The following is a 25,838-nucleotide window of genomic DNA, read 5'->3' on the forward strand; positions in this document are numbered from 1 at the left end:
AGTGAGTGAGTGAGTGAGTGAGTGAGTGAGTGAGTGAGTGAGTGAATGGGGGGGTAATGCAACCACAAGGGAACACAATCCAGTGTTCTCTTGTGCCGGTCCCAAGTCCGGATAAATGCAGAGGGATGTGTGAGAGAAAAAACACAAATCAAATATGTGAATATATACAAATATCTATACATCTATGGTAGAATGACACTAATGACTGAATGAACTGGATGAGTGGGTGTGTGGTTGGAATGGATGATATTAGATTGATATAAGGATGGGTAGATTTAAAAAATGTAGTGAAAATGGAAATATAAATGAATCAATTAAGTAATGTATTATTTCATTAATTGCTTAATGCATGTAATGCAACCACAAGGGAACACAATCCAGTGTTCTCCTGTGCCGGTCCCAAGTCCGGATAAATGCAGAGGGGTGTGTGAGAGCAAAAACTATATATATATATATATATATATATACAATGTACATACATGTCAGGAGTCAGAGCTCTTACCCCCCCTCTGGTCACCGTCAGGAGCAGATCTGAGAAGGTCGTACAACCTCATCCGCATACGAGCAGCAGATTAATCAGATGAATGGAGGATCATTGAGGATCTTGTTGTAAATGTTGTAAAAAGGTATCGGGGCTATAATTGTTATCTTGACAAATAGAATGACTGAGTAATAGCTGTTTATGTATCCATAGAAGTCTATGAGATTGTGGCTTCTCTGAGCCAGTGACTACTTCCTGTTTGCAATGTGAGGGAGGAGGGGGTCAATGGATGGAATTATTTGAAATACTACACCACTAATGACAATGAGACACCTGTACAGTCAGATTTCAGTAACTGAACCATACAGAAAACAGAAATAGTAACATCTCAAGTTTTCATCACACTGTTGTGTCTGAACTGTTGCATTATGGAGATAGTGCGTTTGTGTGTGTGTGGGGGGGGGGGTGTGCATGCATGTGTGCTGCACTCGCATTTCTGTTAGGCTAAAACATGTCTGCGTGTGCCTAGGGGCTAGCAAAAGGCATCGCTGAAAGGCAAGCGTGCTGTCAAGACCATATGTTGTTATGGTTTCCATTCTAGTAAAGTCTTTCCATGCATCCACATATTTGCACATAAATATTTGCAGGTGTAAATGTGCATGCGATATTAGCACCAGTAATAGATAACATGCTTTTATCAGCAGATGCAAGTTATTACTGCATTTATTTAGGTTTATGCAGACGGCGAACAGATGAAGCAAAACTCCATTCTGCTGAAATGTAAGCTGAGATTTCAGAGACAAGAATACAAAGCAAACAGGTCACTTGGTTCAGTGGTCCCCAATGCTTTTAAGACCGGTCAGTACAGGGGTAAAGTTAGCATCCAATTTTAAAGCTTTGGTTTATCTGAACTTTAAAAGGGAAAGATTCATCTTTTTCTGTAGAGATTTTAAACTTTCTTTGTTCTTTAGTTTTTGTGTAGATCCATTAAAAATGAATTTTTTCCCTGAACTTTAACCCTAATTGTTTGAGTAGAGATTAAAAACCAGACGTCAACTTCAGCTTCAGGTCACTTGAGGGTTCAGCAGATAAATCTCACAAAATAAAACAATACAACTGTCACAAAAACTGGTATTTTCTTAATATAATAATAAAAGTGAATACACCATATGTAACTTGAATAGCCGCATCCTTGAAAAGTCTTTGCCAGATTTCCTGCAGAGCAGGCATATGTCGCAAGCAACCCATATTTCAAGTAAAGACTTCTGGTTTCATCTGTTAAATGTGACTTTTTCTTTTTTTTTTTTTTTTTGAAAGCTTGAAAGCTTCTTCTGTTTTGTCATTGACTTTTCTACAGAAACATTCAATAGAAAAAGTTTGCTAGTTTATATAAAAAGCGGGCCATTCTGCACACCTGACTACCACAGTCTACATCAGGGGTATTCAAGTCCAGGCCTCGAGGGCCGGTGTCCTACATGTTTTCCAACCAACCTTCCATTGAAGCTCCTTATTGGCTAAACATACCTGATCCTGGAAATTAGCAGCCAATAAGGAGCTTCAATGGAAGGTTGGTTGGAAAACATGTAGGACACCGGCCCTCGAGGCCTGGATTTGAATACCCCTGGTCTACATTCATGACCACGGCAGCAAATTTTAAAAAAATTCGGCGGCGGCATGAAGTTTTGACAATTCTGCCAATGCGTCCCTATCATGTGGCGGTAGTTGTATTTGTGACTGTGGACTAAGCAAGGTAATAAACATTTTAAGAGATGACTCAGAACAACTTGACATGCACAAAATAAATGAAATTGAAATAGTGCAAACTACACATTTTTCTCCCTGCAGCTCTGTAGCAAGTGATGCACAGACTGGTAGTGATCTCCGAGTTCCGGACTAGTTTCTTGACCTTCATAAGGGTCTGACAAAAAGATTAAGATCCACTAATATATATGACTATCAGTAAAATAGTTTCAAACTGCAAAGTGTTTCTTTCCACTTACAGAAGCTGCTCAGTGCAATTCACAATGTACGTTTTACAACATTTCTTACGTTATACTGCTATGTATTTACAATAAATTCCCTCTTTTGTGTATATCTATAGTATATATATATAATTTTCTAAATAAAGCGCGAACTTGAGGAAATGAAAGTGAAAGAAAAGCCAACAGCATGCCAAGAGGGGAAGCAGCAACACCTAACAGAGCTGCCACAGTTAACTCAATCAGCTGCTGTTTATCTCCCCACTTACGCCTTCACTCCAGCGCCCCCCTTAGAGATGACGATTGTTTTATTGATTCCAAAAATAACGTCTGCACGTAACATCTCCAGAGGAATTAAAGTGGGTGTTGAAACCGCAGCTGCAGTCGAGTTTAGTTGCATTCATGCCGCTGTGTCCTCCAGCAGCTCCCAAAGTCCAACGCTGGGGAATTAGGGGGCTATAATCAGGAGGACAGACGTCTTTTTGTTTTAAATTTCACATAATGTATAGGAAACTAATGTTAGATGATATAATGTGCCAGGATTGTATTGGCCAATGTTTGCATTATTTGAGTTTATCGGTATCAGACCAATACTAAAAAAAATCCGCGGATATTGCTCTGACCATTTTCAGATGCACTTTATTTACTTGTTCCTAATAGATCCTTGGCATTGGGAGGCTTATGTTTACAGTCATAGTCAGGTATACTTTATATTTGATAGGGATACATGTTTTAAAGTGATAATTCTTCCTAGGAGAACCTTTGTATGCATGTTAAAAAGGTCAAGTATAATGTGATTGTATAGTAAAAGAAAAGTTATGCATTTCTTTTAAAGAAACATCTAAACTTTTTGTTTTTATTGTAGACACTTAAATATCGGTATCGGCAAATATCGGCCACAGTTACTGGGGAAATACCGGTTATCGGGTCGGCTGAAAAAAATGATCAAGCAAAGTTGAATGTGTTGGCCCACAAAAAAAAATCATAATTAACTAAAGAAAAATTACCAAAATACCCAATAAAAAGACAAAAACAAATAAAACACAAAAGAGCATTAAAAAAATAAAAGGCAAAAAAGTGTAATGACGGGCAGTAGAGCTGTACGGATACTTGTGATCACCTCCCAAAAATTCAAGTACAAATGGCATTGCACTGAAATACAGAGTAATGCTGGATTTTACGTTTATAAACCAAATAAAAAAAGGCAAATTCACAGTGCCACTGTCATCTGCACACGCCGTCCCCTTCCGCTTCTTCACGCCCATTAACCTTACACAACACGTTTTTCAAGAGGACAAACTTTACACTATCAGCACATTCGGTATAACAAACCTCATTTTTTTCACCTGTGCGACAAGTTTGTGGTATGAAAAACGCATTAGCTAGACTGACATTGATTTTCTCTTTTTTTTCCTTTTTCAAACACCTCTCACCCATATATCTGAAATGGCTCCACCCCCCCCATGACCCTGAGCAGGATGGGATAGAAAACAGATGGATGGAGGGATCTTTTGGGGCTTTTTTGGAACATCAGGACGATCCACGATAACTACATATTTGTTTTGAGGTTTCTGCATTTCTTGTAAGTTTCATTCTAAAAATGCTTGAAATGCAGCTTTTGTCTTGACGGTGCAGTTTTGAAGGACCTGTACAATGAAAAATCAACTTAAGAAAAGCGTGTTATATGCCCTCTAACGGTGTTTGGTGCACATGAAATATTTAAAAGTAGCGATGTTTGAGCCGATCAGTGTGAGAAACTCTGCCTCAGGACGCCTGATGGTCTGCATATTTGCACCAGAAGAGGCGCGTTTGAACAAATCAGGTTTTATTTGTCTATGATTATTATAAAATGGGTTATTTTACGCCCTGTTGAACACCAAAAGTCCTCGCTTAGGCGTCTGTGTGAGGTAATATTTTCGTATTTTTTATTATCAGCAGGTTATATGTTGCTCCTGGGAGCTCTTCCAACCTCCATGATAAATGGCTTTTTCCTCCTGCCTGTGCATGCTGCCGCGGTATGTGTACAGATGGCTCTCTCTGCGTCTCGTGGCTTATGACACCTTTTGCCGCCCGCCGGGCTCCATTCTCCTCTCGCACGCGCTCCATAGAAACACACAGCGAGCGGAGCGTCATGCATCAGTGTCACCGCAGTAATTACAGGCTTATCACGTCGCCACAATCTTCAACCGCACGGACGTGATAACAGCCGGCGTTTGTGGGCGCGCTTTCCGTCCTGTACACTAAACCCATTCCATTCAGGAGGGGATCCTTTAGAAAAACACGGCGACACACGGATGCCTATTTTTCCATTTACAACCTGCTTCATTTGCGTGCTGCCGTCACTAAAACAATGTAATGACTATCAGTAGCCCTACTGCTACCACAGCGACTGTTTTGCATTCAAGATGTCATCTTCTAGAGCGTATTAGTCTGATCCGTTGAAATCATTGACTGTATGAGATCTGGAACAGTTCAGGAAGTTCCAAAAATCCAAAATCCAATAAACTTCTATAGAGAAATAACCAGCTATTCTTGATCTACGACACATATTAACATGTTCTTGATAATCCTATATTTGTTTCATTGAAAGTTATTCAAGTTATAAACAGAAACATCCATAAAAATAAGCGGTCTCGTGTCGAACGCACAAAATGTTTGACAGATTTTGTGTCAAGTGGTAGGAGTGTGGCCTTCCAACAAGCCTACTCTTGACTGGCGAGAGTGATTGCCGAAGAAACGCAGACTCAGACCGATTTGGACCCTTCACTGGTTAGCAACGTCTGGCTCCAACAGGGTGGCGTCTACTTAATATTCTAAGAAAAATGGCGACTAAATTGACTTTATTTTGTTGGAACTGGTAGTAGCACTTATCAAGTAAAGTACATAAAGTTTATTAGGGATGGGCGATATATTGGTGCCAGGATTGGTCAAACTCCAGGCCTCGAGGGCCTGCATATTTTATGGCATGTTCTAATTGGCCGGACACACCCAAACCAGGCAATCAGTCATGAGTAAGGTTTGAATATCTGGAAATCATAAGACACAGCGGCCCTCGAGACCTGGAGTTTGATACTCCTGGTTTAAGAGTTAAAGTAGGTCAAAGGCCGTGTATTATTTAGATGTCGTCTCCGGCGGGGGAAAGGGTCAACCCAACGTCTTGTGTCATATAACAAAGGGTAATGGTAGAAATTAAAATAACAAATTTAGATATATCATTGAAAATCTGTTACTTGAAGACAAAAAATATAGAAAATGGAAAATACAATAAATTTGAACACTTGTATATATTAGTAGAGTGTGACCATGGTTAACAAGATCAAACCAGCTATTAAAAAAGAAAATCTCTGATTTATTTAATTGTTATTTAACATTTTTGTGATTATGACGCGATTATTTTAATTATCACAGCCCCAAAGCAACCCCTCCATTCAGTTATTTAGACACTAAAAAATACACATATCTAAATGGCTTAATATAAATAATGAAAAAGGTAAATCTACTTTTAAATAATTTGCATTAAAACTGAACAGATGACACTTTGTTGAATCCAGAGAACAGACTTGTCTGTGCAGCTCTCCCTGACTCACAAACTGTCACACAACCAGGCCGCTCCTGTGGGCAGATTCCTGTCGTTCTTTCATCTATAATACATTTTTGATTGAAGCTGGCAAAGACTGGATTTATAAAGTTCAAGTCAAAAATCTGATTAATACAAGCAGGTTTTAACTCCACATGAAATCTGCTTTTAAACAACTGCTTAAATTAATGTTACTATCTTTTTAATTTAAAAAAAGGGGGGGGTTGAAGCTTTTAAAAAAACATTACATTCTATCAAACAAAAAGATTAATATAGAAATATTTCAGATTATATATATATGTATATTATTAAATCAATATTTTTCATTTCTTAGTCAAAACTCTAGAACTTAGATTTTTCCTTTTCAAAATAAAGCATCAAAAATAAACATCTTGTAATTAATATTTTTCCTTATTGGCCCTAGATTTAAAAATCTAACTACTTTATCTGTTGGAACAAACCTATTACTTCCTTTTGCTTCTTGTTACACTGAAGCGGCAACAGCTTTTGGTGTGTGGGCTGCACAAGAGTGAGCTTTTACAAAGGATAAAAACAAAATATAAAAAGAACATGATTCAATGAGTCAAATGCTGACTGACTTGTTACGAGTTAGAACGGTTTGTGCTTGTCTGGACGAAGGTGAAAAGCATCCCTCAAATCTGTCAAAGACGCCAAGGGTTACATTTAACTCAAAGTAGAGGAATGGCGAATTCAGAAAAATGTCAGCAAGCGAGCTTTAAAGGGGAAAAATAAAAATTAGGGGTTGGAACTTATGGAAGCCTATTGCATCCATTTAAAAAAACGTGTCTTTTGTTCTAATTTTTTGCGTTTTACGACTTTTTTTCCCCTCGTGCAAATTTTTCTTATGAAAATTAGGGTATTTTCGTGTACTTTATTGAGGATCCCTGCCTCTTCAGCTTCACATATATCAACATCAAGGCAAACTTCAAAGCTCAGAACATCAAGAAACTCTCCAACTAATTTTCTGCGTCACCACAAACAAAAATAAACAGCTCATATATAAACAAATGCTATGTTCTAACCAGCTTTGGCAATGCGCGTTGAGCGACCACTTTCATTAAAAAGTATGTTGACGCGCATCTCAAGCTTCTCCGTTCAAAACTGTCGCACTAACGCATCACGTCACAAGTTTAAATCCCCTTTCAGGTTTTACCAACAAAACATAGAATGGACGTAAGTTAAACCAGTTGAACTCTGACCAATAAGGGACTCTAATATGGTACTGACATAGACTCTATACCACATGTGTCAGAGTCAAGGCCCGGGGGCCGGATCCGGCCCTCCAGATTATTTTATTGTTTGTTATTAATGGCCTGATGTTATCTTTCACTTATTTCTAACTTGTAAAATTTTGACAATATAGATTTTTATTGAGGGTAAATATTGAAAGTTATTTAAGGTTATTTATTTTTGAATAACATTCCTGCCTGTTTTTATTCATTGTTATGTTAAAAAGTTACATTTTTAAAGTTTAAAAAATGTGGTGTGTGTTGGATTTTGGCCCCCTGTGCGATTGAGTTTAACACCCCTGGTCTATAGCCTCGTTTCCTCAAGCGGTACGGTACAGTAAGAAGTGGTGTGGTACGGTACGGTCCAGTTAATTCCGTTTCCACTCAGTTACGCCTCACTCCCACTAAGTGGTTTGTTTTCATGGTGCATGCGTGGTGTGTACCGCTAACGTGTCATTGCGTCATTGTAGTGCGACGACTTGAAAAGCAACAATAATTTGCAGTTCCATCGCAGACTAGGCCTTGCTGTTGTTTGCAGGCATTTTCAATATAGACTTGTGACCAAAAGAGCACAAGGGAAACCACAAAAAACAGAATTCTTACAAAATTTGGAAATGTTAGCTTAAATGAGAGCTATATTGGTGCTTTCTAATGTCGTCATCACTTTCTGCCAATCAACAGGTGGTTGAATCAGCTCTATCCCAACCATTCCACTTTTTAATGGATCGACAACTGATGGACCCAAGAGATAAGGTTCGATTCAGTTTAATCGGTGCATTTTAAAATGGTCAAAACACCAGACCGCCACTTAGTGGAAACAAGGTTTTAGTAGCATACTTTTTAATTCACAGAAGTGCCAACCGTTTGAAAATTGATCATGGAGAAGTTAATTATTGCGATTTGTTCTCGGACAGACACCATGACACCATATATCGGAACAGAGCGGTGAAAGAAAAAGCCTGGAACAAGATTTCCACTGCGTTGACTTTTGACACAAAGCCAGCACAATTGTAGGTTCATGCTCTAGTACAGGGTACCAACAGTTAACCATGTAAAGCGCATTCTTGAAAGCTTAATGCTCCCCCAGTGCTTTGCTCTGTAATCTTTGTGGATAAAGTAAACCGACTGGTGATATTGGACGAGCTCAGGAACAAAACGAACACAGATCATGTCTATGACATGGACACTTTGTGGCTTTTAAATTTTTAATTGCAAGTCATCTTGTAGTTTTCATGAGAGTTGAGGTCAGTGCCCATCCTGTTTGCAGTTATATGCTTTTGTAGTTCTTAAAATAAATTAACAGGAAAAATTTAGCCCAAAGTTAGGACAGCAAACACCGTTAGCTGAATACAATGCCCTTCCATAGAACGCAAACAGGAAACGAGTCCAACCTGCACGAACGCTCTATGAAATGCTGCCAAACAGGCTCCTCCATCCCGGCGTCTCTCTGGTGGCTCAGCCTTGTCAGATCGGTTCAAGCAAAGTGTTGCAGGTGGAGCAGACACCAGAGAAGGTCACACACGACTCTGATACACCCCGCAGTGTTTGGCTAAGGAGGGTGTTGTGAGGGGGAGTTAGGAGCTGTCAGCGCCAAACACTTTCTGCATCAAACAGAAAACAAATCTCAAACCAGCTTTCTGTGTTCTTAATCCTTGACAGGCCATTATGGATGAGGGCTTTCGCTCTCAAGTATGCAGCCGCCTCTGAAAGCTTCAACTTTGCACCTCCCTTATTAAACACCCTCTTTAAATAACAGTACTGTGAGACATCCATTTGCACAGGCAGAGAAATTATCCTGACATTTTTTTCTTCCTCTGTAAACTCTACATGACATTTTTTGCACCCAAAGCTACTTCAAGGGTTATTTAATTAAAAACGGGAACAATCAGCTTTAAGTAAAGGGACTTTTTGAGCAGAAGAAGATGCATGTGTGGCTCTCGTAATGTTTCCTTAATTCTGAAGTAGAAATACCCCAATACTGACTGCTTCCTGCTTAGTTATTCATTCACATTGTCTCTGTAGACGAGCTAGCCAGTTTAGTCTTTGTCTATGAGAACTGGATGAATCAATTTAGCAAACATTTTATTGCGATACGAACGCCACCATGTTTGAACTACACAACGTCAAAAAGTAGTAGTCAGTCTGCAAAAATAAAATAAAAAAAATTCTATGGCAACTACTGTTGCCAATCAGGAGTGAGCTTGTTGGAAGGCTACACCCATTGGTTGTATATGGGCGCTGGACCGAGTACATGTGATGTCACCCACAGATACTGGCGTGCTACCAGTTCCAACGCAATTCAGTCAATCCAATGGCCATTGTCTCATGATATAGACATTGCCAGGTTAGAACCAGAAATTGTCAGTAAGCAGTTAGAGGTCTGAGTTGGTCTGAGTCATTATTTCTATAGCAACAACTCTCACTAATCAGGAATGAGTTTGTTGGAAGGCCAGACCCATTGTCTGTATCTGAGAACTGGACCAAGCAAATGTGACGTCACCAATAGAAAAAGAATTGATAGCAGCTCCAATGATGAAGTCACTTCAATCCCCTTTTTTGTTCAAGATACAGACGTCGCCGTGTTGGAACCAGACGATGTCTGTAAGCAACGATTGGTCTGTAAAGATGGCAACTACTGTTGCCAATCAGAAATGAGCTCAATAAAATCCCTTTACCACATGAAAGTGGATTTGGAAATATATGTAAATCAGACATTTTGGATATTTAATGTGAGACTGCATAATTTTGAGGCATCAGATTGGCCAGTTTACAACTTGAACAGCTTGCAATGAAGAAAAAAAATTTAAATATATATATTAGTATGAAAATATTAAAACAAATATTCAAGCAAGAAAAGTTATTATGACAAATAGAATAATGGAGAATATCTTTTTCTTTCTCAATAGAAGTCTATGGGACTTTGGTTTCTTCTTCTTCTTCCTATTTAAAAGGAGGTCACTCAGTCCATTTCTCATGTATCGTCAATGGGTTTCACTGATGTGTTTTTCTGCATTCAACCCCCCTACCCGATTTTGTCTGAAAGAATCTCCTGCAGCTTTCATCTCATCCCATCACAGCGAGAATCTTCCACATCTTACCCTCATAAAACATTCATCAAAATTGTCTGACAAGTGAACGACTCCACATTTAAGGATTTTCTCTAGAGGTATCCAACATTAGATACCTTTGTTGGATTTTTGTCGCTGACATGAAATTGAAACTGTTTATGCCTTGGTCAAGCTATTGAGAGGTCTCTATGGCTTCAGTTAGCCTCAAAGCTTAAAGACCCCCTCCAATGAAAATTGGTTTCCTTTTTTAACGTGTTTTTGCAGCATTTTTTCTAATAATGGATGACATATAGAATTATTCAAAATCAAAACTGTATTTCTGAGTGTTTCTTTATTCAAATAGCATTGAAACCGGAGAAGATGAAAACCAGATGCTTGAAAATGCACAGGTTAAAGGCGCGCCATGGGGGGAATAAAGTCGTCTTTCTTCGCTCCAATTTCAAAACTCTCCACATGCAGAAAAATAGATCCATGTTTCATTTCCCTTGTCTGAGCCGTCATCTAGCTCAGCAAAAAATGAAAACATACATTGAAATACTTGAGTACAAGTGGATGCATCAAAATGGAGCAGCACCTTCGAAACATTTGTCATGGGATCGATGACATCAATGTAGGGGTGGGGTCATCTGACACAAATACAATCTTTTTCAAACTGCATTTTTTCGTATACTGATTCACAAAAATTTTAATAAAGAAATCCTCAGAAATGTAGTTTTAAGCTGAATATGATTTCTAAATGTCAGAAAAATGCCAAAAGAACATGAAAAAAAAACATTTTCATCAGAGTAGGTCTTTAACCCCTGGATTCTCCACGCCTCCTGTCAGGCTCTAACTCATTACTTCTTCACAGCAGCTCAGTCATGCTTATTTGGTAACCTGTGTCATTTGAAAGGGTTGGTCGTGCCTCACTTATTTTCTTTTTCCCTGCATTGCCCTTGAGAGCCTTTTGCTTTGCTGCCAGAGAAACCCACTTGTCTAACAGCTGTGACCACCTGTGCAGCCATCTTTGCTGCAGTGCAAGGCCACGTTTGGCATGTGTATCCATGTGTGTCATCCTGCTAGAGCACAGCCGCACTCCCAACACTTGTGCAGCAGTGCAGCTGCAGAAACATCAAACAACACCTTCTTGTCATTTCTTCTTAACTGCATCTTTATTATGAAGAGTTCTAGCTTCTAGTGGCAAACTTTCTAGAAATGCTTGTGAGATGAAAGCTGGGCTTTTGGGGCGTGTTTTACGATCCGTTTGCAGTCACGTTGAAAATTTGCATGATGAGTGCATCTGGATGCGTGTGTTTCTTGATGACAGCAGGCTGATTAAGCTGTTGAATAGTAATGAGCAAAGCCTGTCTGTCTGGCAGCTGCTCGGACAACCTCTTTTCCACAAGCCGTCTTCCCACACAAAGCAATAAACAAAACCCTTAAACACAAAAAAAAACAAGAGAGCCCATCAAATGATTGTGTTTCTGTTCATGTTTAATGGCTCAGAAAGTTGTGCAACTGCAGAGGATAACCGGTGACGCATTAAGGAGAACACCCACTTATGCTTGTGTGTCTTTGTTGTGTTTTTCTGTTGACGGTGACCGCCACTAAGGGTTATATTTAAAGCTACGTACACAACAGACATTTGATGTCAAAGGAATATCAAACGAGAGTTGTTGTACACAAGTTTAGCCTATGGTGTTCACAGTGGACAAGCAGGGAGGGGCTTCTTCTTTCTCTACTGTTTACTAGTGCATCTCCGCCACTTACAGTTGGCTTAGTGCGATAAGTTGAATTTGAGCAAATATCGTCAATTGCACTCTGATTTTTGAAAGGATTGGTGACAAACTGCAATTATTAATTTCGCTTTTGTGATTAGGTGAATTAAGAGGACACCATCCAAATGTCGCTACCAGACCCGAGTACCTGATTGGTCAAAATTTGACTTGGTTTAACTGGCAATGAGCGTTCAATAGTTTTATACAAAGAGCCCAGAAATGGTCGTAGAAACTTTCGTAGATACGTGCGAACGTGAGAATGATGAACACTGAAACATGCATTTACATAGACTTTTCATTGGAAGTGGCCGCTTGAACGCTTGTTGTCGAGGACAGTGTGAAACAGCTTTAGTACACTTTCACCAAAATTCAGTTCAAACTTCAATTTTTGGATCAAGGTTTTGTTTTGGTTCAATAGACGATCCGTGTATTACAAAACAACAAAAAACAAACAACTCAGAAAGACCCTTTTATTGATTTGCTAAGTGTAACAATGAAAAAACAGCTTTTAGTTGGCTCATACTAAGCCTGGTGTTATGTAATAACACAATAAATCCTTCATAAATTTAGCACAGCAATTGTTTGACACAATATTTTATACGTTTCATGGACAGATTCTGCTGAGCTCGCTTTCAGGAGTAAAGCCAAGTCTATGTAGATATATGCATTTTCTGGGTTCTGGGTTCAAAACTCTCACGTTCATACATAGCTACGCAAGTTTTTAAGACCGTTTATGGGACCTATGTACAAAATGTGCGATTATTGAACGTGTATTGACAGTTAAACCAAGTCAAACTTTGAACAATCAGGTACTCTGATTTAGGAGATGCTATCTAGTGTGAACACCATGGGCTAAACACATGCTCAAAAATATGCGCTTAGCTTAAATTTACATCAAATGCCCAGTGTGAGCATCACTCGGGCCTGTTATAATATACAGTCAATTCCGTGGTTGAATACATAGTGGTATGGATGCAATGATTGTGGCATCCCTAGAATATATATTAAAAAAAAAAAACTCCAAAACATGTCATTACCTCTTTCTAGGGAAACATCACAGACGGGAATGGAGGTTACACCAAGTGGGCACTTTTCCTGCTGTTAATTTGTAAGCGAGGTCATGTGCGCCCCTCAGAGAAACATCCATATTCCCGCCTGACTTCCAAATATCTCCAGGGCAACAACAGCAATATGTGCACATAGAGATTAATGTGTCTGGGGGATAAATCAACCAGTTATATGCTTTTATTTTCTGTGTACAGTTGGGATAGATGATATCGTATCTCAATCATATATTTAACCATTAAATCCTGGTCAGGTCTAATTTAAACCATTTTCGTACTTGAAAATGGGTCAATTTTGATCTGAACACAACAAAATGGCTTCAAATTTGACCCGAACACAATATAGGGGTTTAATATTATATCACATTTGGGTCAAAATTAACCCATTACCAAGTGTAAAAAATGTGGTCAATTTTGACCCAACATAATAAAAATGGATCAAATTTGCCCCAAAATAAATATAGGGGTTAAATATCTGAGATTTGGTACTTGAGATTGTGTAAAAATGCTTCTTTAACCAACATATTGTGTTCAGATCAAAGCTGACCCATTATCAAATGTGAAAATGGGTCAATTTTGACCTGATCACAATATCAGGGTTAAATATATGATTGAGATATGGTACTTTAGCTAGGGTAAAATGTTTCTTTAACCATTATAATTTGTTTGGGTCAAAATTGACCAAGTGTAGAAAATGGGTCAAATTTGACCCAAACACAATATAGGGGTTAAGAATCTAATTGAGATATGGTACTTTAGATAGGATAAAAATTATTTATTTAACCTTCACATTTGTGTTTGGATAGAAATTGACCCATTATCAAGTGTGGAAATTGTTCCATTTTGACTTGAACACAACAAATATTGGTCAAATTTGACAAACACACAATGTAGAGGTTAAATATCTGACAGAGAGATGGTACTTTAGATAAGATAAAAATGTTTTTTAACCATTAAATTGTGTTCGGGTCAAAATCAACCCACTATCAAGTGTGAAAATTGGTCAATTTTGACCCGATCACAATATGAGTGTTAAATGTATGATTGAGATAGGGTAAAATTGTTTCTTTAATGCCAACATTTTATTTGGGTCAAATTTAACCCCTTACCAAGTGTGAAAATGGGTCTAATTTGACCCGAACGCAATACATAAGTTAAATATGTGATTGTCAACCCTTGTACTGTGTTTAGGTCAAAACTGACCCGTTTTCGTGTGTGAAAATGGGTCAATTTGGACTCAAACACATATATGGGTTAAAGAAACATTTTTAATTTTTTCAGGGACCTCCCTCCCCCTTCGTTGGGGCCCACTAATGTCAAACACATAAAGGTTTGGTTGATCGGTCGTCTTACCTTGTTGATGTTCCCTTTCTGACATCACACATCATGCACTTAAAAGCCTCCGCCGTGTTCTTGTATGTGCACACGCTGCAGTCCCAAAACCCCTCGTCGGAGGAAGGCTTCAGTTGACGCTTCGGCCTTTTTTTGTAAAAACAATAAATAGAAAGGAAACGTTAAAAAAAAAAGCAGAACCGGGAAGCGAAAACACGTGAAAACGAGGAGCGACGTCACTTCGCCTTTTATCCTGAGAGGATTTCGATGTTTGAAATAAATATAAATCTATACATATTGCGGGGTTTTAAGGGGAGCGCTGTATCTGACACTGTAATTGTCGATGAGGTTTTAAGGCGCTCAAACACATGCAGTGAGGGAGAGGGAGAGAGACCTTAATGAAAAAAGAAAAACGCTTTTTTTTTCCTTCTCCCCCCCTCCCCGAACAACCGCCAATGTCCGCTCCCCTCCCCAAGCACGAATATTTCGGACGCAAAAAGGCGGTAGTTACCTTGTGGGGCTCCTCTTGTCGCCCATGCCAGAGCAGGGTTTATCGGGAGAAGCTGAGACAAGCAGGAGTCCGGTTTTTGTCTATTATTTCAGGAAAGAAGCGATGCGCCGCGCCGCTCGGCTTCCAGCTGTCGTGGAAACTCCGCTTGGGAAATAGACACGTGACTCGGTTTGGCCAATCACCGGCCGGGTTACTTCCCGAGGACATTCCTCTTCATGAATCAATGCGGCGTTCACGTGCGCATGGTAAAAATCAAACCTTTGTGTTTTTATGTTTGGCAGCTGTTCAAATTACTTATTTTTTCGATAGTGACAACTGATAACGCGCCAATTCTTATTCGTAGATTTGTAATGTCTGCAAATGGAAAAAAATATTCCAACAAATTTAGGACGTTTATTGATTTTAGAAGATATCAACACAACGCACCATAAATATTCTGAGCTACACACAACAACCACGTTTTTGTCCGCCGTAGCATGCCAAATTGGCATTTCACACATGGGTTTTAAAGACCCACTGATGAAAATTGTGTTTTTGTGGCATTTTTTATGACATTGAAGAAAATTAAGCTCAAAATTACATTTATTAGTATTTCTGCTTTTTATATAGCTGTGAATAAGGACCAGGTGGAAAAAATTGCTGAGTGTATTTGTGACGTAGGTGGGCGGGGCCATAAACTACCAGCTCTGTTCCATTCTAAAGCATCCACTTCTAGATCCATGAATGTTTTAGTTTTCCTCGTCTAACCCAGCATATGGCTCCAAACTATACGGCTGGATAGCTAGCTGTAAGCTAGCAGGAAAGTGGCTATGTCTGAATTCCTTCACTAGTGCGTTCACCATTTTGTACTCCAAAGTCAAGCGCATGAGAAATTTCCCATGAGTCTTTGCGAAAAACTAGCGTGCAGTGATGCTCGTTACATTAGCAAATATAGATCGCAATGCATTGCGGTCGAGCAATTTTTGCGGAAAAATAAGTATTTAGTGTCCCGAACTATATAGATTTTTAGTAGTTAGGGGTTAGGGTGGGAATTTGGACGTAGTCAGTTTAAACAACTGGATGACAGGACTCACATCCTGCCTAGTAGTGTAAAAATAGCGATTAATTGAAAAATTGCAATACTTTTCTTGGCGATACTTGTATAGATTTAAAATACTACAAAGGCAATGTTTAATCAATTATTTACAAGTAAACATGAAGTTCATGTTTACTTACTTACTTTTGTTTTCCACTTAAATATTTCCTAAACTACCAAAAAAAAAAAAGCACCATTTATTTGCTTGGGTAAAAGCTACTTCTTTATTAGATACAGTTGCTGTGCTTCATCTTCTGATGCTTTAAGAGGGACTTTAAAAATGTAGCAACATAAATAAATAATTGAGGAATATAAAGACAATGATTGTGCTTAACATTCTTCTTTTTTAAATAACTTTCTGGTGATTTAATTTGGTTATGCATTTGATGATAGTAATAACTGCTGTTTTGGACACAAATAATTCTTTAAAATGAAAGGGTCATTACCTTACTTTGATATAGTTTTAAACCAGCATTAAAAAAACCACCCAATTTTTTGAAAATTTTAAATTGCACTTGTCGCGAACAAGTAATAACAAATAATATATCAGGAAAATCTTAATCTTGTAGTTTGAAGCAGATTTTGGGCTTTTAAACTGTACATTTAAAGGAATTTACATTTATTTCCTATTATATTTGTGTTTTTTCAAGTAGCAGTCATTCAGATATTACAGTTACAGTGATAAAAAGGAGAAAGAATGTATAAAAAGTGTTATTATTTTATTAAAAGAAGTACATTCTTATTTTACAGCAAGTATATACAGTATATGTTGGTATATCCATCTTTATAAACCATTACAAACAACAACACATTTAAACTCTAATGTCTGCAGTACTTTTATGCAAAAAAAAGAAACACTCAACATCATTCTACTCAGAAAAAACAGGAGTGTTCTAGTCACAGAGCTCCTCTTCATCACTAAAGTAATCACTCTTTTTGATTCTTGGTTTCTTGGAGTCGGAGGAAGTTGAAGCGTGAACATTATCCTCTTCTGCTCGTCTCTTCTGCTTTTTTTCTTCTTCCTCAACATAGGCTTGCTGGAGAAGGGAAAAGAAGCTAAATAATTAAGATTTCTCACAAAGTTAGAGGCAGAAATATCTTTTTTTTTTTTCTTTTTTAGATCCTTCCTCGACAATTTGCCCAACAGAGATTTGAGTGACTTGTATGGAGTCAAATCGGGATCAGCTTGAAGTGAATGAAAAATGAGACATTGCATTTGGTTTTAAAAAATTGAAAACAGTTTTAAACTTTAAAGTTGAAAAGCTAAAAGTTTTAAAAGAGAAAAAAAATTAAAAAATGAAAGAAATATTGAAAATTTGATGAAAAAAGGAAAAATATAAAACTTGACTTCAACAAATGTGTTTGCGGCGCCTGTATCATACATTTTTCTGATGGACTAAATTTTTGTGAGAGCATTAGCACTACTGGATACCACATCAGAGAATGAATGACACAAATAGTGAGAAAAAACCCCACAAAAAATTAAAAAGTAGAAAACAGCTGTTACTAATAAACTTCATTTTATATTTTTTTTATTCAAATTTCAATTTTATTAAGAATTTTTCTGATTTTCAAAATTACTTTCAAGTTTGAATTTTTTTAATGTACAATTCGTTTTTTTTCTTCAAAAAATTTAACATTTTTACTAATGTATCTTCTTCTGGACAAAAATCCACAGACTCAGCAGCAATGTTACCCCAATACAGTCATTTTCCCCCCTTTTTTTATTTCATTCAATAACAAAAATTATATAAAAATTAATTTTAACCCATAAGAAGTCATGGTGACATCAATGTAACATCAGAAATGTGGTCTGTGGTCCACTTTATTTGTGGATTATTCCACATAATTTGATTTTTAAGGAAAAGTGTATCTGGATTCTGATGGGGAAATGTAATAAAACTAGCTCTCAGTCGGGTATGGGTCACTTCAAGTGTCTTCACAAATTGATAAAACAGACAGGCTAATTTTGAGTCTAAAATACTTTGGTAAAGAGGCGAGTTTGTGGGTGACCTCACAGGTATTTTTTTGAAAATATACTTTATTCATTGACATTTTGTGATAAACAAGCCTAAATCTATTCAAATTTTTGTGTCCTTCATACTGACAAGTATTCACAAAAATAAAAGTTTAAGTATAGATCCCTGAGGAACTCCAAAAGTAATGATTTTTAAGGAAAGTTATTTGAATAAACAAGTTTAAATAAAGAACATGTGTTTTGTTAAATTCTCTGTAAAATAATATCATTATTAATTTTATTTAATGTTTTCATTTATTGGAAGATAGTTCAATTCTAAGGTTTATGTCAAGCTAGTTGTTTGAAAATACCCTTGTAGTCTCTCTAGAAATAATGGAAATGGTTGTAATTACTCGATAAAGTGTTAATACCCAATTAAGAAAATCCAGACAAACGTTAAAATCAATAATTTTCCATTAAACGACAACCTGAAATCAAACTAATAATATTATCGTATATAGACGCAAAAAACATGTGTACGTGACTTAAACTTGTTTGAAATAATTTTCCTTAAAAATTGTTAGTATTGGAGTTCCTCAGGGCTCTATACCTAAACCCTTATCTTTTTGAAAGCTTTCCCAGTTTGAAGGACACAAAAATTTGCCGATCACAAAGTAAAAACGAATGTGTTACACGTACCTGAAAAGCTATAGCTTGACTTAAACTGTCCAAGGCTGGATCTTCTCCCTCCTCTTCACTTTCTTCTTCTTCCTCCCTATACCGAAAATACCCATGTACTGTAAGTCACCCCAACTTTGAAAATTAAAATTAATCATTTGAGTTGGCTAAAATACTTACAAGTGTTCAGGTTTTTGCGCTTTTTTCTTCTTTTTCTTTTCCTTTTTCTTCGGGGGCTCCCTTTCTCCGAGCATGTTTTTCGGACACGCGTAGCTCAGATGTCCCACATCCTGGCATATTACAGGGAAAAATTTATTTATTTTTTAATTTTTTTTTTAAGAGAGAAAGATGGCAACCATAGACAAGACACTGATTATCTTTTGATCAATTTTAAAAGCATTCCCAGTGATCTTTTAATCATAATTATGCAGTTTTTAGCAAAAACTTTGAAAAAATGTTGCTATTTTAGGATGTATTTTCTCCAGAACAACAGAAAGGAAATTTGCCTCCAAATTGTAGATGGGACCATTAAGGTAGAGCAAGCCCATCTCCTCTTCCCATTATTCGTGTATTTCTGTCACAAATTCAGTCTTTTTCACACTGCATTTTTCTTTAGTCTGCTCCTGATTCACAATGATTTTGAATAAAGAAAAACTCAGACTTATTAATACATGTCCCCCATCATCAGAAAAATTAGACAAAGACATGTTCAAAAGACAGTTTTCATCAGAGTGGACCTTTGACAAAAGTTAAGGATGCACTGACCCCACATTCATAACATTTAGACTTGTCAGTGTAGTTTCGTCGTCTGATGAACTCAGTTGCTCGCCCGTTGTCGATGGCGATGCTCGCTTTAATCGTTCTGCCAAACAACTAGAAAACAAACACATTTCAATCGAAAAATCAGCATCCATTTGAGGGGGTGAGACTGCACATTTTTATATACATTTTTTTTACACTCTTTAATTTAGCAACTTACTTGTTTGTTGTTGATTTCCCTTGAACAATTATGTGCAGATTCTCTGTCGAGGAAAAGCACAAACGCAACTCCTTTGCTTTGCCGAGTGTCTTTATCTTTCACAATTGTGACCCTAAGGAGAAAATGACAAACATTAAATTGTTTTAAAAATCTATATGGTTGTGAGTAAGAAAACCTTTATTTATTTTTCAATTTACTTTATTAACAGAAAATGCTTACTTTACAACTTTTCCATACTTGGTGAAAAGCTAAAATGACATCAAAATGTTTCAGTATTAGAGTAATTTTGAAAGACTTTGGTTAAAAAATTGACACTTTATGAACAAAACGGAGGAAAGACACATTTAATTTTAATGCTAAAACTGTGGACATCATAGTACCTTATGCAGATCATTGTTGGTCAGAGAGAATGGCAGGTTTGACACATACACTGTGCTTTTGCTTGGTGCTAAACCGCCGCTCATACTTGACACAAATAACACTCTGAAGAAAACAAAAGTACATTAGATTAGCGATATAATAAACATAAACATAAACACAGCCGACAGTGTCGGTTTGAGCAAATGCTACTGACATTATTATACATTTAGGTTCAAACGTTTAAAACAACACGCTATAAATCATCTATCAATCATACAAACTTGATTTATACCTTCAAATATACCAAGTGTATGTATGTTTTTGGCGAAATTTCATATCCAAAGAGCAGCAACAAACGAGTTCCCTGTGAGTCGCTGATTGATGACGTCATGACGCATTGTTTCGTAAAAAGCTCCGACTCCCGTGGCTAACAGGCTAAGCTAGGCTAACTAAACGAGTGTGGACGGTAAGAAAATATCACTTCTTTGCTCGTCTTTTCAAAAACACAAGTTTATCTGCGAAATGTTGCACGTAAACATCCCTATTTATCAGCATCATTTATCAAAAATAACCAAAAGTCTTTACGTAATGGAAAACGTGCAGTCAGTTGCTGTATTGACGTAGCTCAGCTTGTTAGCTAATGCAGCTTCATTCTGAATGGATTTCGAGGAAAATTCTCTGACACCGGGAAATCTGTGCTTTATTGTTGCTACAGCTGTCAAGATAAGCCGGTTTCATGCACATATATACTCTAACTGGTGGTGCAGAATCATAATTTTCGTTATGTTAGCTGCAGGATAGCACTGTGAAGCAGAACATAGCAGCCATAGCTTCATTTTATGGTTTCCCAAACTTAAATGTATAATTTCACACTTTATTAATGTAGCAATTGTACAGTAACAATGTTATAAAATCTCTTTGTTTTCCAGGACTCTTAGAGATTTTCTACAAAAAGTAAGTACATAAACTTGCTTTAGTATCTGACCATGTTTTCCTAAACTGGATACTTGATAAATAAATAAAAACTTTGTAGAAACATATTTTAAGCAGATATTTAACAAGCAGTCCTGCATTTAAATCTGTGTCTGTGTAGACTTTTTTTCTTATTAAATTCAAACATCAGCTGTAGGAGAAACTCTTTAAACCTTGTCCCTTGAAGAAATGAGAAATCCCAAAGATTGGTTTAAAAAAATCAGCAAATATGTAAAACCATCTATATGCCAAAATTTTGCACTACCTCCATGCATTGCTTAACCTTCTATATCTGGGGTCATGTGGTTGCTGGAGTTTGTCCCCGCTGGATTTGGGTTAAGGTGGTATATGCCCTGGACAGGTCATTTTGCACTACTTAAAAAGATAATTTGTATTTTAGGTCTTTGTTTTAATCTGTAGAGCACCTACGTAGAAAAGTGGCAGATAAATAAAGGTTATTTTCTGTTAATTATGGGGGTGCATGCCAAAAAAAGAAAATCTATTGAGATTTAACTTGCCAAATTTAAATTTAAAGCTCTGAATTTCTGATTTTGTTAGTTTATTCGTATGGCTTTTTTAGTGTATAGAGTTAAAAATAGGTTATTGCTAAACACATGTGGTGTTAGAAACTTCAAATTGAACAGTGATCTCAGGAAATGTTTTATAAAAAACAGGTGGTAATGATTTATTAAATAATGAAAAGTATTTCTTGTAAGGATGTTAATGCTTTTAAAACATTTTGTTTGACATGAAGTGAACTAAAATTTTGTGGATTTTATTTATTTTTCTTAATGATTTCTCCTCTGCAGTGACGTACAGGAGGGAAAGAAGCATACGAGATGTGTACGATGAACGCTTTTTACCAGAAAGACCAGTAAGGGAACTGTTTACTAGTAAAAAAATTGAACCTTTTTATGCAAAAATCTTTTAGAACATTGTTCAAAAGAAGTGATCGTTTTCTCCTTTGCAGGGTCCGTATCCCCGAGCAGCAGGTGGGGTAGAGAGAAGAGGTCCTTTTGGCAGGCCAGAGGACGACTACGGTAGTCGCGGCGGGTACGATTATGAAGGAGGGCCTCGTTTTTACCCGAATGGAGGGGGCCCCAGGGGTTATCATGAAGATCAGAGGGGCTACCAAGGAGATGCCCCACATTTCCCAGCAGAACGGCGAGGCGTTCCTCCATCCAGGAGGGTAAGAGCAGCTCTTTTTTCATTTACTTTTTGTGAATTTATTTGGCCTTTTGTCTCCTTTAGTCTTTGAAATGTTCCTTTGTTTTATGAAGGAGGAGTATCCTTACAGAGGACCGAGAGAGGACCCCCACGCAGGACGGCCCATGGAGTTTAGGTAAACTTCTAACTGAAGAGGAAACTCATTTATGTACTAAAGGCCCACTCCAATTATCTTTTCATGTGTTCTAAGTCAGGGCTCCCCAAACTACGGCCCGCGGGCCGGATCCGGCTCTCCTCCATATTTGGCCCGGTCCCCCAAACACCCAGACACATATTTCTTTATTTATTTTTTGTCAATCTGGCTGATCCAGACCCAAATAAAACGTGACTTTTTAATCCACCCTTCTCTTTATTATTGTTATTTTTATTCCGTTTGTTCTTTGGACGTCTATAACTCTTTAGCTCATTCAGCTAATGAAATTTTCTTTTTTATGCTAGCTGTTTTGGCAATTACTAAGGATTTCTAGGCTATTTTGGGGCTTAGCTAATATTTTAGCCAAAGGCTAGCTGTTTTTTAGGCTAATTTGGAGTTTAGCTAATATTTTAGCTTTATGTTAGCCTTTTTGGCTAATTTAGGCGTATTACAGTCTTTTATGCTATTTTGGAGTTTAGCTAATATTTTAGCTTTATGTTAGCTGTTTCCGCTCAATCAGACATTTAACCAGGTTTTAAGCTTATTTTGAGTTTAACTAACATTTCATCTACATGCTATCTGTTTTGGCTAATTTGGGCTTTTTTGTTTGTTTTTTTAAAGCTAATTTAGAGTTTTGCTAATATTTTAGCTTTATGTTAGCTGTTTTGGCTCAAATAGACATTTTACTAGTTTTTGAGTTTATTTTGAGTTTAGCTAACATTTCATCTACATGCCAGCTGTTTTGGCTTTTTTTGGGGGGGCTTTTTTTAGGCTAATTTAGAGTTTAGCTAATATTTTAGTTTTATGCTAGCTGTTTTGGCTCAATCAGACATCTTTTAACCACTTTTTTAGGCTTATTTGGAGTTTAGATGACATTTCAGCCTCATGCTAGCTGTTTTGGCTAATTTTGATTTTTTGTTTTCATTTTTTTAGGCTAATTTGGCACTTTGCTAATATTTTAGTCAGCTATCAGCTTTAGCAATTTCAGCTATCAGCTTGTGTGTTTTTAGCTATTAATTTCAGCATCTATCACCACTAGCATCTTCAAGAACCACATTTAGCTTACAGCTTTCACACGTGCATTATCACAGGTAATACTAGTTTTTTTGCATTATTTTTTTTCTGTAAAGATTACAGAAATGAATTATTTAAAATAAGGCTATGTGTGGCTTTCTGTAAAGACATAAATCTTTACGTTTAGGCTGTGATTGTTAGACTTTTTCCGTTAGCGTACAAACCAGCCCGGCCCCACATCAGAGAAGAAAACAGTTATGTGGAACTCACAAGAAAAAGTTTGGGGACCCCTGTTCTAAGTGGATCTTTATCAAGCTCTACATCGTACTCCTATGTTCTTGTGGGGTCTGACCTCCATCTCTGCATTATAGTTGACATGGCAGAAATCAATTTTTTTTCTTTTTATTAAAAACTGCTGCATATTTTCAGTTCATAGTCAATGTGTAGCTTGCAGCAGAGTCAGGTTTATTGGTCATGATTCTAAGTGACTTGAGTTTATTGTGTTAAACTCGACAACCTTCTAAAATTGAGCAACAAAGAATCAAATTACAGTGAGGATTTGTTTTTGACCAATCAGTAAGACGTTAGTGTAGAATTGAATGTATTGGAATCCATGGGAAGTTACTCCTGTCTGAAGCCCCTAGTGGTCATTTGAGGAACTGCTACTGCACAGTTCGCATTCAATTTGAGATTTGAATCTTGGGTTTTGGAGTTAAGTGGTGAATTGTGCTTTAATGCAGAGAAAAAGGGGGTGTGGTCATATCTTGGGTGCTGATTTTTAGGGGTGGAGTCGGTGTGCTTTTAACCCTTTTAAGTCAGATCTCATAATTATTCAACTGTTTATGCTATTAACGTAATTCCAGCGGAGGAAAGCAGTTTGTGCTGATGAGCAACACTTTACGTTAGTAATGTGTTGCTCATCAGTTCAAAGTCAATATGAAGTCAGCTTTTCTTCACATCACAATCGACTAATTCATGTTATCCTCAGTGTTTAAAGGCTATAATCATTGAAATTTGACATATTTTAGTTCAGGATTTTTGCTTTTACGTAATCCTGAGGTGGACAGTGGTGCCGTGGCTCTTAAAACAAGACACAAGTCGACCCTTTGACCTTTGATGGATGCAGAAATGACAAAACTCCTTTTCAGGAATATGAATATGATTAGAAACCAATCGTGCTTGTATCTGTCTTGTCTTTAAATTTAGTTTGTTGTGGTTAAAAGGATGGATTAGTAACATAAAATTCCATCTATTTCAATCTCTGTGTTTTACAGCACTAAAACCTTTTTGCACATCAAGTTTTTGTCCATTTGTTTTATGTCTTGCCTGCAAATGTGCTTTATTATTTATTTATTTTTTATGTCTGCAGCGCTCGTGCACCTCCACCTCATAGTGTTCGAAACCAGGGCATCTATCCAGCCCCCAGGTCGCTCCCTGAAAGCGGGGAAGACACGTTAGTGCAGGCCATCCGCAACCTCGACCGAGGGTATGGAAGCCGATCCGCTCGAAGACGAGCCTTTCTGTGCACCGCTCAAAGGGATAAAGGGAACACAAAAACACTTCCTTTACCTGAACGAATGAAACATTCTTTTGAAGGTCTTTATTCTTTACATGGTAGCGTGTGTTCTGGAGCTCAAGTCGTTCTTCTGCTCTGAGACGAGATTCTCTTGGATCAACAACCCTCCTATCGGGTCGGAGTATTTTGAATGGTGTGTTTACATCCCAACCCCCCAGCCAAGGACTGGTACCGACCGGTCTATTGGTACCGGACCGCGGACAGAAAAAAAATAAAGAAATGCGCCGACTTACATAATTTCCGTTAAGTTTACTTTCTCATCCTGAGGGAAGTTTTATTTTGGAAAACTGACGGATTCTGTTCTCAACGTCCGTCTTGGTCACATGACTTAAAGCGGATACCTGCATAGCTAAGCTAAGAGCCAAAAGCTAACAAAAACCAAACATATTTGGAAAGTTTCTTTGAGGAGAAAAGAGTCATTGAGGAAATCGAAGAACTTCAAAGAACCATAAAGCTGCTGTTTACAGATAGAAGCTGGAGTTTTCCTCCACATACGGAATTATTGAGATAGTTGTTCTCATGTAGCAGAATGCGCTATGTTCTAATACACGACAGACCCACGTCTGTTTCACAGAAAAAGCTGGTGACATAATGAATCACGTTTATTTTAGAAAATATCAGTTTTACTATGGTTGCGCCTTTTTTTTTTTTTTTGCTTTATTTATTTGTCACACCTTAAAAGTCGGACGTAGCTGAAGCTAGCATCCATTTTAACGTTAAAGGGGAAATCTTCATCACAAAGTTCAAACATTTTACAGAGAATGAAGATTCAGTTAAATAAACTTATAAAAGGGACATTTGAGAGTTTTCCTACATCAAAGCTGAATTAGTTAGGCATCCGTTCAGAC

General features: G+C 37.4%; 3 protein-coding genes across 5 annotated transcripts in view; 1 reads left to right on the forward strand and 2 right to left on the reverse strand.

Moving 5' to 3' along the window:
- The window catches only part of yaf2 (YY1 associated factor 2), a 25,879-nt gene extending 10,655 nt beyond the window's left edge, over nt 1-15,224 (reverse strand). Inside the window, exons 1-2 of the mRNA XM_024291787.2 lie at nt 15,020-15,224; nt 14,530-14,655 (exon numbers count right to left, since the gene is read on the reverse strand). Coding sequence (XP_024147555.1) covers nt 14,530-14,655; nt 15,020-15,045 — 152 coding nt within the window. The 5' untranslated portion in view covers nt 15,046-15,224. The remainder of the gene's footprint in view (nt 1-14,529; nt 14,656-15,019) is intronic.
- Nucleotides 15,225-16,792: 1,568 nt separating this feature from the next.
- Nucleotides 16,793-20,492, reverse strand: zcrb1 (zinc finger CCHC-type and RNA binding motif 1). The gene is made up of 8 exons (XM_024291868.2): nt 20,361-20,492; nt 20,089-20,191; nt 19,928-19,956; nt 19,709-19,820; nt 19,495-19,602; nt 18,910-19,019; nt 18,751-18,826; nt 16,793-17,131 (listed from the first exon to the last, which is right to left on the reverse strand). The coding sequence occupies exons 2-8, from the start codon at nt 20,170-20,172 to the stop codon at nt 16,988-16,990; spliced, it is 663 nt and encodes a 220-aa protein (XP_024147636.1). The 5' UTR covers nt 20,173-20,191; nt 20,361-20,492; the 3' UTR covers nt 16,793-16,987.
- The window catches only part of pphln1 (periphilin 1), a 24,603-nt gene continuing 19,170 nt past the window's right edge, over nt 20,406-25,838 (forward strand). For 2 of the 3 annotated variants that reach the window (XM_024291818.2, XM_024291826.2), the window contains exons 1-6: nt 20,406-20,534; nt 20,998-21,022; nt 21,850-21,914; nt 22,011-22,229; nt 22,321-22,382; nt 24,784-24,900. In XM_024291818.2, coding sequence (XP_024147586.1) covers nt 21,022; nt 21,850-21,914; nt 22,011-22,229; nt 22,321-22,382; nt 24,784-24,900 — 464 coding nt within the window. In that variant the 5' untranslated portion in view covers nt 20,406-20,534; nt 20,998-21,021. The remainder of the gene's footprint in view (nt 20,535-20,997; nt 21,023-21,849; nt 21,915-22,010; nt 22,230-22,320; nt 22,383-24,783; nt 24,901-25,838) is intronic. The other variant, XM_024291835.2, reaches the window with a different exon arrangement.

The sequence above is a fragment of the Oryzias melastigma genome, linkage group LG23 (genome assembly GCF_002922805.2).
Source record: "Oryzias melastigma strain HK-1 linkage group LG23, ASM292280v2, whole genome shotgun sequence".
In the NCBI taxonomy this organism is placed as follows: domain Eukaryota; kingdom Metazoa; phylum Chordata; class Actinopteri; order Beloniformes; family Adrianichthyidae; genus Oryzias; species Oryzias melastigma.

What these genes read in the sequence shown, in the direction of transcription:
- zcrb1 (XM_024291868.2), bottom strand. Translation starts at nt 20,172, where the DNA reads ATGAGCGGCGGTTTAGCACCAAGCAAAAGCACAGTGTATGTGTCAAAC. An exon ending in CCAACAATGATCTGCATAAG is followed by an intron (nt 19,957 to 20,088) that starts GTACTATGATGT and finishes ATGTCATTTTAG; the next exon opens with CTTTTCACCAAGTATGGAAA. An exon ending in GCGCAAAAACCTGAACACTT is followed by an intron (nt 18,827 to 18,909) that starts GTAAGTATTTTA and finishes TTTTCGGTATAG; the next exon opens with GGAGGAAGAAGAAGAAAGTG.